This window comes from Rhinatrema bivittatum, chromosome 5 (genome assembly GCF_901001135.1).
Source record: "Rhinatrema bivittatum chromosome 5, aRhiBiv1.1, whole genome shotgun sequence".
NCBI classification, from domain to species: domain Eukaryota; kingdom Metazoa; phylum Chordata; class Amphibia; order Gymnophiona; family Rhinatrematidae; genus Rhinatrema; species Rhinatrema bivittatum.
Window position 1 is genome coordinate 94,662,594 of NC_042619.1, and position 18,598 is coordinate 94,681,191.

The 18,598-nt window shown below is 40.2% G+C and overlaps 1 protein-coding gene across 2 annotated transcripts in view; it reads right to left on the reverse strand.

The window, feature by feature from the left end:
• The window catches only part of FLT1 (fms related tyrosine kinase 1), a 379,855-nt gene that overhangs the window by 237,612 nt on the left and 123,645 nt on the right, over positions 1 to 18,598 (reverse strand). For both annotated transcript variants that reach the window (XM_029602609.1, XM_029602608.1), the window contains exons 7-10: positions 16,524 to 16,698; positions 9,101 to 9,221; positions 2,971 to 3,140; positions 1,176 to 1,332 (exon numbers count right to left, since the gene is read on the reverse strand). In XM_029602609.1, coding sequence (XP_029458469.1) covers positions 1,176 to 1,332; positions 2,971 to 3,140; positions 9,101 to 9,221; positions 16,524 to 16,698 — 623 coding nt within the window. The remainder of the gene's footprint in view (positions 1 to 1,175; positions 1,333 to 2,970; positions 3,141 to 9,100; positions 9,222 to 16,523; positions 16,699 to 18,598) is intronic.

The following is an 18,598-nucleotide window of genomic DNA, read 5'->3' on the forward strand; positions in this document are numbered from 1 at the left end:
TTGAGATCCCTGGGATTTCTGGACTTCTTGAGAGAAAATTCTTTGAGCTACTTGGACCCTTTAAATGACAGCAGTCTCAGGATTTGGGGCCACCATTGTGTGAAGGCCATTTGGAGCTCTTAAGCCATGATATTTTTCCCTGTGGTGTTTTACTGCTGGGGAAAATACCGCAGGATACACTAAGATGAATACCTTAGCTTAGTGATGAGACCGCACCTTGAATACTATGTGCAATTCTGCGCACCACATCTCAAAAAGGATATAGCTGCACTGGAGAAAGTGCAGAGAAGGACGACTGAAATGATATGGGGCATGGAATGGCTGCCCTACGAGGAAAGGCTAAAGAAGTTAGGGCTGTTCAGTTTGGAGAAGAGACGACTGAGGCGGGATATGATAGAGGTCTACAAAATCATGAAAGGACTTGAACAAGTTAATGTAAATTGGTTATTTACTCTCTCAGATAATAAAGGACCAGGGGGCACTCCATGACGTTAGCAAGTAGCTCATTTAAAACAAATTGAATAAAAATTATTTTTCACTCAGCGCATAGTTAAGCTCTGGAATTCATTGCCAGAGGCTGTGGTTACAGCAGTTAGTGTAACTGGGTTTAAAAAAGGCTTGGATAAGCTCCTAGAGGATAAATCCATAAACTGCTATTACTGTAATTAACAAGCAATAGTAGCTTGTGATCAATCTAATGTTTGGGTACTTGCCACAGGTTCTTGTGACTTGGATTGGCCACCGGTGGAAACAGGATACTGGGCTTGATGGGCCCTTGGTCTGACCCAGTATGGCATTTCTTATGTTATGTAAAAGCTCCTGCACTACCAACTTTCAGTTGCTCAGTGAGAGGTATTAGAGTCTGTCAGATATTCAAGAGTTTCCCCTCTGAACTCAGTAGCAAAAGGTCCAGGCTTCTCCCACCCCTATCTGTCAGCCAGCTTCATTCCCAAAACAGTGCCTCGTTGTGTAAGATCATAAAATACAGCTTGGGCTGAATTTGCACACTGTGAGAGTTTAGTAATACACACTTGCTGCGACAAGGCACCCATCATTTTGGTACATCCTGATACCTTCTCAGTTAACATGAGGGCTTTGGGTTACGGGTGGAAGGAGTACTTAAATGGTAAGTGCAAAGGTGGATAAAGGGGAAAAGGGCAGAAAATGTTTCTTACCCCACTTTTGTTCGGTTCTTGCCACAGGGGTGCCAAATCCATTTAATTATAGGTGGAGGAACACCATAAGCAGTGCATGTTAGAACCTGCTTGCTGCCCACTGGGTAGACGGTAGGGTCTTGGAATGAAACTGCTTTTTCATAGATCTGTGGTTTTACTGCAAAGACAGGAACAAAGCAGGAATTAGAAACTACATTTTCTCCACTGCATTAAACAGAAGGAAAATATCTGCGATCATTATTCTCATTATTAATTTAAAAACACAACAAGCTCATTGCTCATTTATTATATTCAGAGAGCTTGTGAGCAGGTAAGTTTCCTGGGTATAGCTATTGTGCATAATTTTGTCCGGATATTCAGTGGGACTTACCCGGATTAGTCTGCTGCTGAATATACCTGGATAAAGCTATTTTTTCCAACTAGACTTATACATGGAACTTTAGCTGCACAGCGCTCAGTATCTACATGACTAGCTAAAACAGTGCTGCACCCAGACCCTTCCAGGGCCATCTATTTTTTATCTGGATAAATTCTGTACACACACAGTTTATCTGTTTAGTGGGGGGAAATATTCAAATCTTGGCTTCTGTCTGGCTAACTTCAAATATTAGTCCGACAAAGCCTTTGAATATCACCCTCACTGTATGTATTACTATTTTACCAGCCTCTTAGGCCAGATCACAGCGATTTAAAATCTAATAAAATTTTGACTTAATTGACATTATAGAGCAATGTCATCATCAATGTTGCATAATTTTCTCAAAGTTATGCCAAGGCACGGTGTCGTACAAAATTTGAAAAAGAGTTTTAAATTAAAGGTAGAGGAAGTGATTCACTTAACAGATTTTTCGATATAAAAATGAGTAACTGAATAGGGATGTGCTGTTGTAAAATGACAGGGAAATAGCAACATCTGTTTCATTATGTACAGTTTCTTCTATCTGAAATGACAAAAAATACCCCCCAAAAATATTATTTTGTCTCTGTCATTTTAGAGCACACTAAATACTTTTAGCACATGCTAAAACAACAGAAAGGAAACAATATGGAAATAAAATGTAAAATTGAAATAAATAGAAAACGAAACAAAACAAAAGATTTTTTCATGAAAACCCCTAGAGCAGAAACACTGGGAAATTTAAAAAAACATACCATGCTTGTACCTTAGAAGAATGCTAATGAGAAAGAAGATCAAGGAGAAGGTTAAACATACTGAGGGTAGTTCAGAACTTCTTCTGCTGGTAGTGGGCTTAATACACCAACCAAAACTGATTAGACTGGCAACTCAGACTGACTGAAGAAACCCAGTGTGGAAATCATCTCTGGGCTGGTGACAGCCTGCTTGGAAAGGTTTGCAATGGCATCATTCCTTTTAATATAAATAAAATATTTAGAGGGCAATAATGAAAGCCTTTTTGACAGGTAAAAACACTCTTTTATCCACAGAATTGGGCTATTTGATTATTGCCCTATAATTGGAGAAAAGTACATGCATATATAAACAACACATCTCTGGGGTTTTGGAGGTCTTCCTTGGACAAGGATAGATCAGGGGAGGGAACTACATGCATAGTTTTAAATATCTAAAGCCACCCACATAGTTTTGCCTTGAAAAACTATTTATACAAAAAAGCATGCAGAAATCTGTGTGGGCACATTTCTGTGTGGCAATAGGGAAGTTTGGCTTTGATTATTCCAGCAAAACCCCACAGGGTTTGCAGACATGTGTGTAGTTCGATTATTGCCTCCTTCATGACTCATATATGAAGCCACCAAAGAGCCAGAATAAACTCACCATTTACAGTAAGTGTGACTGTCAGACTTTTAGACAGATTCCATTGTTGTATTCTTAGCACGATGGTGTAATTTCCGGCATCCTCCTCAGAAACATCTTTGATAATCAAAGAATAGCCATTAACTATGTACCGGGCACACTTCTCAGCAGCAAGCAAGTCATCTTTCAACCTATTAAAAACATTATATTACTACTTTAGTAAAATGATAATAGAAACGTACAACTGCCAAAGATTTGCTTCTAACCAAGTTTGCAGCTACATTATCAGTTAAGATTTGGTTTTCCTTAATTGAAAAAGATCGCATTTTAAGTATTGCAATTTTAAGTATTGCATTTTAAGTATTGCATTTTAAGTATTGCAATTAACCATCATAATGTTTCTTGGTAACAAGTATATAAGATATTTTGGTTTCAGTTCATTTTTTTTGTTTTGTAGTTTTTTTCCCTTTATTTTTCCTTTTGTTTTATGTTAATTTTGTTTTGCTTTCTTTAAGTTAAATGAGATAAACATAAATTGCAAAAAGAACAAATAGAAAAAAACAAAAACAAACATTCCGCCAGTCCCCAACCCCGGCTCAATAACAAATAAAAACATGGGCCTTCCTCATAATCCCCACTTTCCCCCTCCTCTCCACAGTCATGAATTTATCCCATCTTTGGGGGTCATAGCAAGACAAATGGCGCAGGAGTGGTTCCCATAAGTACTGGTTTCAAAATGGTGCTGCTGGCCCTATGACAGGCACCATTCTGTTTTAAGGTTGTATACTATGCAGATGTCCAACAAAATGGCACAGGATTCAGGGCCAGCTAACACCATTTCGATTCTGCTCTATTTGGCTTGCTATGACCCTCTGACCCCATGAATGGGATAAGGTAGGTAAGTGGGTGGTTAAAGAAAGGCCTGGGGAGCTTAGCAGAAGGCTGTGCAGAGGTGGTGGTGGGGGGGGGGGGAGGGTCTGTATGTGATGGCTCTTATGGGGGGGGGGGGAGAGGTTGCTGACCTTGTAAAATGAAAGGTAAATGCTTATGGTTTGCTGTCAAACAAAACAAAATGTGAATTTGTCATTGAGTTTTTCATTTCTTTTGTAAACATATGCCCATCCTTTGAAAGCACAGAACAGGAGGCTATGATCTCATTCTAGGTGCATTTTTATTGAATTTGCATTGGCCCTGGAGCCAGCTGGACTCTGCAAGCTGTGATCCCTTTTATTGGCCCAACATAATTATCCAAAAGATGTTGTTGTACATGAGTTTTGAAGACCTTGGAAGTTCCTTCTTCAGATATATAACATCTGGTTTGCTTTAAACCACACTATACAACTATTCAATGCATAGGGAGGACAATTTTCAAAAGAATTTGCCTGGATAACTATATAGTAGAATTTCCCTGGCTGAAAACTGCCCTGCCCTCAGCAGCCAAAAGAACGCATACTTTCATTTTCAAATTCCCACCTGGCATATTTATGTATGTATTTATTTATTTAGAAGTTTCTTATATACCGCTTATTCATAGCATGGTCTAAGCGGTTTACAATTTAGATAGCACATACGTAAATCAAAGGGTAAAAACATAGGCATTGAAAATACAATACAACTGAATAAAATTAAATAAAATGAAGTAAAGATTAAAGTTTTAAACAAAGCAAATAAAAGTAAAAAAATACAGCGTAATACAGAGGAAAATAGCCTAAGTGGGATGGTGATATTAGTCTGTGGATGTCTAATTGAAAGCAGTGCAGCAGAGATACGTTTTCCGTTTTTTCTTAAATTCTTTTGGATTAGATATGGTTCTGAGGGAGGCTGGGAGGTACTTTGCCCCTACCCTCTAAAAATTAGTTGCAGGGCCATGATTACAAGTATCTGCAAATTTACAAACTCCACTGGGAGCAATATTCACTGATCTGCGTATCCACTGAAGTGTAAGTGACTGAGCGGAAAAGTAGCCAGGTGGTTAGAGCTGCAGACTGCGAAACCAGAGTTCAAGTTCCCTTGCTGTTCCTTGTGATCTTGAGCAAATCACTTCACCCTCTATTGCCTTGGGAACAAAGCATGTAAAAAAATAGCACATATGCAAGTATATGCTATTTTAAAATCTGCAACGCATGTCGCATAAATCGGGGACTGCGAGTAAATTTACACATATGAAAAAGGGGCAGGCCAGGGGCATTCCAGAGAGGGGGGGGGGGGGGCAATATTTATGTATGTATGTTGCTATTTTACTGCCTAAGTGACACGCATAAATCTTTTACTTGCGTATATTTACTTCTGCTCAATATCTGGTGTAAGTGTAAATTAAAACATCCCAGCAGAGAGGTTGCAATAAATGCTAAAGTGACCCAGGTGCTTTTAAGTAAAGAGTAGACAGACCACACATTACAAATTATTCTGTCAACAGATGAGCAAGTTATTAATACAAACGAAAAACATACTTTGAAATGTCTGTATACAAATGCTAAAAACAAGATGGGAGAGTTAGCATGTATAGCACTGAATAAAGAGGTAGATATAATTGGAATCTCAGACCTGGTGGAAAGAGGATGACCAATGGATACTGTGATACCAGGGTAGAAATTATATTGAAATGATAGAATGGATCTAATTGCTGGAGGGGAGGCACTATATATTAAAGAGGGCATTGAGTCAAACAGGATACATATTCTTCGGGAATCAAAATGCAATGTTGAATCTTTATGGATAGAAATTCCAGGTGAAAAAGAGAAAAAAATAGCAGTGGGGGGTGTCTTACCATCCACCTGGCCAGATTGAAGAAACAGTCAATGAAATGTTAAAAGAAGTTAGGGAAGTTAATAAAATCAGCAGTACAGTAATAATGGGTGATTTCAATTACCCCAGTATTGACTGGGTGAAAATCACATCAGGAGGTTAAGTTCCTAGATGAAATAAATGACTGCTTCATGCAGCAGCTGGTACAAGAACCAACAAGAGAGGAAACTATTTTAGTCCTAGTGGAACTCAGGATCTGGTGCAAGGGGTAACAGTGTTGGATCCACTTGGCAACAGTAATCACAGCAAAATCTGATGTTATGGTTAATGGTATTTGGGTGGATCCTTGGACACTGTGGCAGCTGACCATGCCCACGGGGGGGGGGGGCAGTCCCGTGAGGGACCACGGTGTTAGGCTAGATTCCGGACAGACAAACACAGAATTGATTCTTTTATTAGACAGTATAAGTGACCACCAGAGGTGGCAGTAGTGAGTAGTGGATGTAAAGCCCAGCTGGGCGCGTCTCCTACAGAACGCTGAAACAGCGGGTCCTCTGCACGGCAGTGCTGTAGTGAAAAGAGACTAGGGATGTGAATCGGTACTGAACTCGTTTCCGGTATCGGGTTCGGGTAAAAATCGTGAGAAATCTTCGTTCCCGCGGTTTTTACCCGTTTAAATTGGCTGAGTCATGCCAAAAAAAAAAAAACCCCCGACCATTTAAATTGATTCTTTCTATTCCCCCACCCTCCAGACCCCCCCCCCCAAACTTTTTTAAAGTATCTAGTGGTCCAGCAGGGGTCCTGGGAGCGATCTCCCACTCTCAGGCCATTGGCTGCCACTAATCAAAATGGCGCCAATGGCCCTTTGCCATTACCATGTGACAGGGGCTATCGGTGCCATTGGCCGGCCCCTGTCACATGGTAGGAGCACTGGATGGCCCGCGCCATTTTTAAAGACTGGTCTGGTCTCAGACTGGGCCTAGGTTGCAGAACTGGTACCTGGCCTCAAGCTGGGCTCCAGACTGGGCCTAGATCTCAGGTCCAGGACTCGGCCTCTATGCCATGCCCCAGCTCCAGTGCTTTGTTTTACATTTAAGTAAACAGAGCCCAGGGATTGCTTCCCTATTGACTTCAATGGAAAACGAAAAAGAAATGGAATGAATAAATAAAAAATAATATTTTGTTTTTTTATAAACCAAATGGAAAGAAGTGACCTACAAAACGAATGTATAAACTGAAATAAAAATTTTGCCTCTGCACATCCCCACTCTGTTTTAGCTATTTAGTCTTCTCTCCCTGTTTCGTTGTAATTGTGGAACTACTCCAAGGTTAAATATGGACTAGCTTCCATTTTTATTTAAACTTAATGATTTCAACACTCAATTCACATTCATTTAACCCAGTATTATTTACTCCTGGAAAAATACAAACTCCTCTTAGTACTGAAGTAAGACACCTCTATTTTAGCAGGAGATTTAGTGCATAGGTCCCTGTATACAATATCTGTCATTAACAACACAAAGAAAACTAATTCATGATTTAAAACTGTATGAGTGGATTTATGTTAATTATAGCTGATTGGTTTGACATGCTTTTCTGTTTAGCATGAATGATAAAGGGGAATCATGTAGCCTGGGCTGTCTCTGTACCGCTTTCAAAGATTGCAAGCACAACCTGAACATTTTCTAAGGAAACAGCCTGGCAGAAATGCTTCTGAGTTCATACCATTCGTGTGCATATAAATTATTTTCCTAATCACTGCTGTCACGCAACCTTTGTTGAAGATCATGAATGGAGCAATGTTAATAGCATTAAAACTATTTTAAGATCATGCATAGATAACATTGTTTTATGCAAAGGTGTTTGGGGTTCTAATTAAAAAGAAAATCTATTTAAGGATGATCGAAATATGCTGTACTGGAGCCAAGAAAAAATTACAATAGCTAAAGTGGGTGAGCTGCTTGTTAATGGTAAATGACAAAAGCAAATGGCTAAAAGTCTACTGGTCTTCTAACAAAAATGCACATTAAGAAACAGCCTTCTGTTGCAATGCCATATGCAAACATTATAAGACTGTGTTTACATGTTTCACCAGTTCTGAAACTGGGGTGAATGAAACTCTTTGGGAAATGGGCTTCCTTTAGTTTTTTTTTTTAAACCAAGTCATTTTCCCCTGCAACCTCCTGACTGCAATTGGTTCAAGTAACAGTTTTCAGGAAAGTTCTGAGGGTCACGAGATGTTCTACATTATGGGCATGGGCATATGATGGTAACTTTTAAACAGCAGCATAGGCACACATATATGCGTGTATGCGCACATGGTATAAAATAGGCTGTATGCACATACTTGTGTGCATAATTTTCTATAGACGAGTGCATGTGCACACAAATGCCACCACGTAAGTTGGGGAATTTTAGTAGATACATGCACCAGTGCAATTACCAGTTTCCCCAGTTCATTCCCAGTTCACCCACATAAAGGATAGGACTTTCTAACCCTCCTAGTTAAATAGCCTCCCTTTTACCCTGTTAGCCCCAACCCTTAAAACCCTACTGAGAAGCCTAGTTTTTATTGTTTCATGACTTACGCGCCATCCATAGCAGAAGTAAAGTTAAGTGGTAGGGGACCCCGGTGCGTGCTTGTGCATGTAAATGCTATGTGCTGGTTATATTAACAAATCTAGGAATGCCATTCCTCACCCAGAACATGCCCATGCCCCGCCTCCTTTTCCCAAAAAATGTTTTTACCTTTTAAGATCTGCACGGCACCTGCCGGCCCACCTTCTGCGCATATCTCCCGACTTTGGTGCCCATTGGGCTTTTAAAATTTGCCTTTAAGTATGGAGCAATGAAATGTGTAGGGCAAAAGTATTCAGAGATTCAGGCAAAAGAAAAGGGCAAGAAGGAACAGTATAATAAAACAGAGAACTTCTCATTTTCCGGGCAATAGCAGAAACACATTAACCATTGAGATTACAGTAGTCTCTGAAGTAGAAAGCTCGACTGTCTATGGCCCTCTCTAGATAACCTCAGCTGCTAAAGAGAGCCAATTATTCTAGCAATGCAGTTTAACACGAGGCACTTTTAAACCAGTAGCATTTAAGAACACTGGTAATGTTTCTTCTTAAAATTTGGCATTTGTAATCTGATGTTCAAAAGGAAAACTATCTTGGTGATATTTCAAACACTGTGTGCAAACCTTGGCCCCTCTTGCTCTTTCATGCCATTATTATTGTGACTATAAGTTGAGGATTGCCTAGAACAACCTAGTATAATTTTAATGTTTCACAACATCTCACACCAGTACTTGACAGGGAACTTAAAATGGAAACCATTATTGAAAAATCCTCTTTTAAATGGAAGAGCCACATAAACCGTATCTATATGAAAAGGACAGTAATCTTACCATATAACCTCCGGTAAGGGAAATGCTTTTACTTTCACTGCAATATGATAGGACTTCTTGCCGGCCATAACTTCCAGCATGCTTTGCTGTTTTCGAGGCTTCACAGTAATAAATGCTTTTTCTTGAAAAAGAAAAAAAAAGAATTATGAACAAGTGCACTAAGGGATTTTTTTTATATGCAAAGGAATATAAGATCTTACTGAACAAGTCTCTGTAAGGAAGTAAAACCATCAGTGGATCAGTTCAACCACATCCAGCTAAGCTCAGGTTCAAAATAAACATTTAGAATATATTCTAAGGCTCACACAGTTCAATTCCTTCTTGATCAGAAAAGCCCATAACCATGAAAAACAACTCCAGATAAATGAAAACAAATACATTATAGACATGTTGGGTACCATATCTTCAAACTAGAAAAGGATGAACCAGTTCAAACTAAGGGGGTCATTTAACAAAGTGCTTTATGGCGTTTTCGCATGCAAAAGCAACATAATGTTTGGTATGATGCAAATGAGAGGATTGAGAGGGAGAGGGAGAGGGAGAGAGAGAGAGATAGCACCTAGCCATGATACCCTCACACTAGAGGGGTATTTATATCTCTATGGAAGGCCCACCTAGTCACTCGAGGTGAGGTTTAGGTATTAGTGTAGGGGTGAGGGGCCACTTTCACATTCAAAGTGAGACATACAAACAGAACAGTGCTCTCTTGTGAAGATTTGATGACCTTCGGAGTGAGGAAACTCATCCAAAGATGAGATTTGTGCAATGTTCTCTCAACCTAGCTTGATGGACTCTCTACCTGAGTAACATCAAGCTAGGTTGAGAGAACATTGCACAAATCTCATCTTTGAGTGAGTTCCTCACTCTGAAGGTCATCAAATCTTCACAAGAGAGCACTGTTCTGTTTGTATGTCTCACTTTGAATGTGAAAGTGGCCCCTAACCCCTACACTAATACCTAAACCTCACCTCGAGTGACTAGGTGGGCCTCCCATAGAGATATAAATACCAATCTAGTGTGAGGGCATCATGGCTAGATTCTCTCTCTCTCTCTCTCTCTCTCTCTCTCTCTCTCACACATGGTCCCCATAGGTATTAATGCAAATTGTGATAAACTGCCTATTATCATAAAACACACCCCTTTTCCTATCGCATGCAATATAAACTCAGATGTACATAAGAACCACGGAAAAGAGTATGGATGATCTGAGTCCTGCTGGACTGACCATGAATCTGCTCAAATAAATTTCCAGTTCAACTCCAATCTTTGAATTTACTCGGTTCAAATGTGAATAGTCATACAATCATGCTTAAAACTGAAATGTTGAAGATTTGCTGGAGCACGTCCTTATTTGAAAATGCAGTATGTGTAGAAACCAAAACAATCTGACTAAATCCAGATTTGAACCAAGTGGAAGCCAACTCCAATTACCTATGCAAATTCAAGGCAAACATTTGGAGATTGAATCCTGAACTTGAATCAAGTCAGAGAAATTCTCCTATCTTTATTTAGAATCTTTTACAAATTTGCTTGTGGGAGAAGTCTCCCATTTGTATCACTGGCAAAAATCCTTCTGGCTTTATCCTAACCTTTCATGCTTCTATATGTGGCAATATGAAGAATGAATCAGTAATCAGATTGGGACTCTATGCATTCAACTGGTGTTCGGCAGAAGTAACTAGAAAGAATAAATTGAAATGTGCAGAGAAGAACTGAAGTGGAATCCACCACAAACCAGTCTCTATATGCAGAGCAACAATGGAAAAACAGAAACAGTACCATTGTTCATAAAACATTAAACAATATAATCAAGAAATACAAAACATCAATCATAATAGTAAAACCATAGTCATAAAAACAAAAAAATATTTCGAACCAGTTAATGAATAGAATACAAACACCATTAAATATTTCAAAACATCTGATGAATAAATAAATCCAATAATTAAAAAAATGTTCTATTTCCCAAAAAACAATAACATATTTCAAAACAGCAGAAACATCAAATTACATCCAATAATTAATATTAATAAGGATTTAAAAATCTCCTGCTCTCCATATCTGGGATCTTTTGATTTCCAATCACCCTGAGATTGTTGTGGATTGGGGGAAGTAGGGCCGAATAAACTTTATCTTCTCTTTCACACACACAATAACACATTCATTCTCTCACACACTCCTTTTCTCATATACATGCCTTTGCATTCACACACACTCCCTCTCTCTCACATGCACAGGCTCTCTCTCCCTCTCAGACACATTATGTGTGTGTGTGTATGTGTGTGTGTGTGCATGCCTGTGAGAGCTTATATGTGACACATAGGATCTCATAGGTACAGGTATACACATGAACACATACAAACATACATGCACACAGGCTCTCACACAGACACACACACACACAGACTCTTACACAGACACACATACTAATGTTTTCACACACACACACACACACACACACAAAGGCTCTCATACAGACAAACACACAGGCATTCACACAGACACGCACACAGGCTCTTACACAGGCACACACACACATACAAGCTTACACAGACACACACACAGGCTCTCTCACAGACACACATACAGATATAAGCTTTCTTTCACACACATACACAGTCTCTAACACAGACACATATAGACACACACAACACACAAACACACAAACACACGCTTTCACACATATAGCTTTCACACACACATACACATACATAGGCTCCCACACAGACACACACATATACATACATACAGGTTCTCACATAGACACACACATACATATGCACACAGGCTTTCACACACACATACACTCGACTTCTTCTCTTCAGGCCACAGAGGGATGAGCTCTACCATGGCTCCTGTTAGCTTCTATCTCACTTTGGGCCGTGGTGGGATGAACTCCACCATGGCCCCTTCTGGGCTCAATTTTGCTTTGGCCCTGCCAGCCTTCCTACTCTGTTTTGGGGGGAGGGGCAGAAAGCTGTGCGCCCACACGTGCAACTTAGAGGAAATACTGCATGGCCTATCCTCATTTTCAGCCACCAGGGGGTCGTTCTCCGCTGGCAGCCTATCACCTCTTTTCTTTTTCAGCCGCCTGCCATTTGGGCTCTGCCGGCAGCCCCGCAGCCTCTCCTTATTTTCAGCTGCTGGCAAGTTAGGTTTCGCAAGCAGCCTCTCCTGCTGCTGCCACTTCCCCGGGTGTGCTACCCCAGACAAATGCATAGTGGCAGATTTTTTAAAAGTACGCCAGATTTTAAAAGATACGCGTGTAGCCGCGCTTATCTTTTAAAATCCGGGGTCGGCGTGCGCAAGGCTGCGCAAAATCGGCAGCCTGCGCGCACTGAGCCACGCAGCCTGCCTCCGTTCCCTCTGAGGCCGCTCCGAAATCGGACCACCGGCGGTCCCAGAAACGCCCCTGAATGCCGCGCTGCCCTTGACACACCCCCCAAGCAAAGCCCCGGGACTTACACGTGTCCCGGGGCTTTAGGCGCGCAAGTGCTGGATTTACACAAACAGGGCTTTTAAAATCTACCCCATAGTGTGCAGACCAGTTGCTCCGGGCCTGGACACAGTACAGCGCACATGAGATGACATCACTACTGCCATCGCTTGGCACCCAATGAGAATATCAGCAACTACAAAGCTTCACTTTCAATCTGTTTAATCAGAAATGTATTTTCTTTGCCTTGTAATGGATCATGCAGTCAGACAGGCTCTCTCACATGGCAGGATGCTGCAGAGGCCTTTTGCAAGGGCATGAGAGCTCTTCTTAAACGGTGCCAGGGAGGCATTTTATGAATTTAAGAGTAATTTCAAATGCATGGGAGAATCCCAAAAAAAGAAAAGAGATTCTGCCAGCTTTAAAAGGTAAGTGATATACTCTTATAAACATAAATCTGCTACATTGACTGCCAATGGAAAAGAGGAGGAAAGGAAGTAGTCCGAGTTCCTTGTCTGAACAGGAACTATTTCTAGCACCTGCTCCATTCCACAGATCTTAGTGTCCCAAATGGGGAATGAGGGACTTGTACTTTTATAAGGTTAACTTACACAGAAAACAGGAGCCATTCAACTGGCAGATGATTTGGTTTCGCTTATAACTGTGTCAGCTGCACAAAGGAGAAACTAATGATTCTGAATAATAAATCATTTTTTATGTAAAACAATAGTAACGGGGGCCCAGGGACAAGCTCATTAAACAGGATAAGTCAAGGATCAATTCTGATATCATGGACAAAGGAAATATAAAAAGAAAAAAAAACGAACGTTCTTTGGAACATATTTTATTCAGCCACTTAATGCAATAGTAAATTGAAAAGATTCTCAAAACTGTTTAGACCTGGAACATTCTTAAAATTGAAACGAATACTGTGATAACACAGCGGCCCCAAGCCAAGAACCAGTTAGACCTATGAGAAGCTGTTTAATCAATAAAAATAATAACTAGAATTTCAAATAAAGAGGAAATTCAGATTTACAATGTATCCTTAAATTTTATTATTTTGCATATAGAGACAGTCTTGGATTTGTCAATAGGCACACTAGACTTGTGCCTAGGGTAGCAAACATCCGGGGGCAACAGGCTGGCTGAAGATTTGCTGCCTAGAACAGTCCTCTGTATCCTGACCCAGCCCCTCCCATCCCAGACAACAGGAAAGGAAGAGGAAGGGGAAGGGCTGGGCCTGGAGCAAACAGAGCAGAGCAAAGACTCTGCTCCTTAATTCAGGGATAAGAAGGAAGGGAGTGAGCCTGGAGCAGAGGGAGCAAAAGGGGATCATCGTGGGGAGGTTAAGAGGAACTGAGTGGAGAATCTTTGTAGGGGGTGAGGTCAGTGACTGAGGAAGGAGATGGGATCAGATGGGGGCATTTCTCTGTGTAGAAGAGAGAGGGGAATTGTTGAAGGGGCAGTGTTTGCGTGTGAGAGAGAAGGGATTGGTATGTGCATGCGTATGTTTGCATATGTCAGATTGGGGGGGGGGGAGGGATTTAGAAAGGGAATGCAAGGGGGATCAGGACCAGAGGATGGCCTCTCTCTCCTCTCCCTATCCCCAACCCTTTTTCCTTTTCACTCTTCGCCCTCCCCCTCCCATCCCCAGTCATATCTTCTCCTCAAAAAATCTAATCTTAAGCTGCCACAAGAAACTGTGGGGTTGTGCCTTAGACCTTCAACACCCCTGTTGTATGATTTTATGAGAGATGGGAGAGAGGGTGGTTTCACCAACAGTGCATAGCGGTGCTAAAATCTTAAATCGCTCTCTGTACAGAGAGCCTTTGACTAAAATGACAAACCTAGTTCACCTCTAGTTGAAAACCAGCACAAGCAAGTGGTTCAAGCAATATGAAGCAATAATAAAGGAATAATAAAGTGAGGAGAATGATCAATGGAGGCCCAGGAAGCTGCTGAGAAGAGGGGATAATGAGAAGTAGTAGTCATTTTGAGTTTTTAGCACAGTAGTAACTAGGGTAAAAGAAAGTGAAAATGGAAGAAACAGGAAACACAAAGATGAGATATCAGCGATCTCTAGAAAATGCATAAGGGTAGAACTGGCATAGAAGGGAATATTGATCGACAAGTCTGAAGCAATGAGCCAGGAGGAGAGGACAAATAATTCAAGAAATGTTGGATTAGTAGGCCAAGAGGGGGACTGAACAGTGAGAACAGGTTGAAACATGTGGGAGATGTAAGACTGAAGATAAGGTGTGCTAGAAGAATGGAAGTCAGAATAGACAGTGGTGCTCTATCCTTCAACTTAATCCTGTACATAAAAGGAAAGCAATGGAGAAAGTCTTTATAAGGAGAGATAACATAAGCAGATTAGGCAAGGGCAAATGATAAGGCAAGAAGCTACACTTGGAGAGAAAAAAGAGAGAGAAAAGAAAAGTCCAGAATAATGCCTAGATTTAAAGTAACCACAAAGGGGTCATAAGAACTGAGAGTACCCTGGATAAAAAGAGAAAAACGGAGGGAAAAAAAGAACAGTAAGCTAGAAAATACAGGATCCCAGTTTTATAGTTAAACACAGCATGTGTAACCCCCCTCTTTGGCTATATCAGAATGCAGGGACCACCCAAAATCCCCAGGGACCAACTAACTGTCCTAGACCTGACTTCCTCTCCATTTACTCCACACAGCAAAGTGGTTCCCAGGCAACTGCAGAGTCTGATTTAACTGGGCACAGAGCTTAATCCTACCCTCAAGCAAGGGAGGAAAACCCTCCAAAAGTGAGAGAAGGTCAAAACAGAACCCACCTTCTTACAAGACAAAAATCTTTTCTTCTGATCTCTTCTTGCCAAGGCACTACTCTGCAGGTCTGGAAAGGCTCTAGCAGGACTACTGTACTTGCTTATCCCAGTGGTGCAGACTGGGGGCCTACTGTGATCCACCAGACAAACTCTCCTTCTTCTCCCAAAATAGAAACTACATCCAACCACAACTGCTCGTGCTCAGACAAGGGTTTTATAGCCTGAGCTTTATCAAACCCAGCACCCCGGGCGGGAAAAAGAAAATCTTGGAGATAGTCTCCACGGATGGTAAAGATCCCCTAGTGTTTGACCAGAGAAAATGGAGTATACCTTACACTTGCAATTCAACTATTTCTGAAAATATCTGAAAATGACAGAAATTTGCTATGTTTATGATGAGACTAAGAAAACATTCAGATTTTATCTCAGACAAATTATAATATTCATTATCAAAAGTAGCATATATTACATAGGGAGGATAATTGTCATAGAGACTTCTGTGGATAAAATAGTGATTTAGCCACAGAAATGGTCCTTTAGAAAGTTGTGTGACCGATATGTGCGTAAAATTACACGCTTGTACACTTAAAGGTGAATTTTAAAAGAGTTGCACATGTAGATATGAGCACATGCATGCGCAAATAGCAGATATTTGTGTAAGTGTTATTTTATAAACCTTGAACATACACTTACTAGTAATAGTGCGTGGACAAATTTGCTCATATAAAAAAAAGGGGCGTTCTGGGGTGTGGCCACCATTTACGTGTATAAGGCGCTATTTTATAATCTGCGGAAGCAACGCGCGTATGGTTGTAAGTTGAGGGGGAGAAACTGGTACCTCAGTGGGTGTGAGGTGGGGAACGAGGATCAGAGAAGGGTAGGTGGCCTCAGGGGGAACCCTAGAGCACTGCCTCCTCCCCATAGTTAACTGATAGGGTGCCAAACAGTAAATTTATCTAGATAACACGTTCAGAGTAAATTTACTACTACACATGGATGGCAGCCCTTTTAGTACATAGCACCATTTGTAGCATGACTTAGAACACTGGTCCCCTGAAGAGGTGAGGACCCTTTCACTGTGCATGTGTAGGGATGAAACCTAAGTGTCTCTAACTAAGCTCTTTGCAATTGCTGGCATTACTCAAACTCTTAACAAATGTGTTTTTGAAAGAATGTTTCTTACCATAAATGTCAACTGTTGTGTTCACAGATCGCTTCAATGGTCCACTTTCCACATGACAGGTATATTCTCCTTTGTCACTGACTTGCACTCTGTCAATGACAAGAATGCTGTAGAATATGTTTGCATTCACTGTATGTTGATTAATTCGGCGGGTTATATTAGCCCTCATAGCTATCTAGAATGAAAAGAAAAATTAAATGATTTTGTCAAATAAATCAGTATTGAAGCAAAATACATCAAAGAAGTCAAACTTTTTCCCTGACAGTATTACAGTCCTTGAATGTCAGAAATGAGAAGCAACGCTAAGTTTTAACCTACAAGCCAGGGAGAAGTAAAAAGAAACGGGCTAAAGTAAGTTCCTGACTTTATCTCATGCAACTAGAATCTAACACATATTTGACGTATTCAAAGATTTCCACAACCACTGAACACTTTGAATAGTTTGAATCTGAAAATATTCACAAATATCTAAACCCATTTTAGGAAATCTGGAGTTTTTCTATAAAATAAAGTCAGATTTGAACTGGGTGAAAGTTATTTCTGATTATCCATGTAAATGAATCTAGATTCAAATTGGTCATAGAAGACTGATGCATCCCTAATATGAATATGCTATAAGTCAGCACCTACTAATACATACAGGGTGGGGATGAATTCCTATTTTGTCTCTTGTATTATATTTTGAAATTGAGTAGAACCATCAACTGAGGTGTACATGCATGAAAAATATAACCTATTGTAGACTGATTGCTCAATTTTGGAATTTATACAAACGGCAACACCTTTGAAAAACTGGAATACAATACAACTGTTATAGGTCACTATACTGATCTGTGTAACACAAATTTGACGATAATTTAAGTTTTTAATTGGGCACGTTGATTAAGCTAATAAAAGGTCATGGCCTGAATCTATGACATAAATCATCCTGACATGAAAGAAACAAAAGCTGCAGACCGCCAAACTAAAGTCAAAATTCTTATATGCTAAATGCTGACTCCCTAGCAGCTATGTCAGAAATGACAAACATTTGCAACAGTGCTTTAATTTTGACCACAATAAAAAAAAAAAGGCACAAGATTATCCTTGATGTCATCCAGTGGAAGAAAATTGCTCATGAGATGCTTAACAAATGAGATTTTGGCCATCTAAAATGTACTATCTTACCTAAACATGCTACAGCCACTGTTTGGCAGGCTTTGAAATAAATGTGCAGAATGCTTACTGAAAGGATGTTTTGTTACACAAGACAGCTCCTGCCTGGCACCGGGTGATGAATTTCTATTGCACTATCAACACCAGGACAAAACTTTTCAAAGATGAAAGGATTCAATATAGCATTCTTAATTATTCAACATAACAGAATAATGAGCAAATGGCAATGCTCTTTCATTCACTTTGTTCTCCTAAAGCATGACAATCCACTGCACACACACACTAAATAATACTGCAATGCAAGGGAAGAGATGATTTTCAATCCTAATTCTTAGTGGATTCTATTTTTGAAAGAAAAAAAAAATAAAGAACTTGAGAAGCATAGGGAAAAGATGAACAGATAAAATGGCTACCAGATTTGAGAAGGACAAAATGTTACAAGTTAGGAGAAGAACTTTGAGCCTGATGGATTACTCCTGCAGGAATTCCGTGCAACAGAATTTGTACAGAATTCCCCATTCCTGCAGATTTTTCTAATTATCAGGCAAACGTTGGTAGGGATTAGAGGAAGTAGTGGTTGGAGTATCCGCCTAGGCAGCCAAAGAGCAGAGAGGCAATAGTATTGGCCTGTTGGAGGTGAGCAGAAAGGAGATGTTTCCTTCAGCATGTAGTTGTGTTATTTTGTTTAAACTCTACTGGCCACTAAGAATGTGCAGGCCCAACATTTTCAGTTTGGTTCTTTTTTTGGTGTGTGGGTGTGTGTGTGTGTGTGGGGGGGGGGGGGGGTATTCAGTTTGTTTTGTTTGTTTTTCAGTTTGGTTCGTTTGCCAAACCGAAGAAAACATTAAAAAAATAAGAAACCCTGAAAGCAAAACAAAAAGAAAAGACTGATTTTTTTTTTTTTTTTTTTTTTTAAAGGG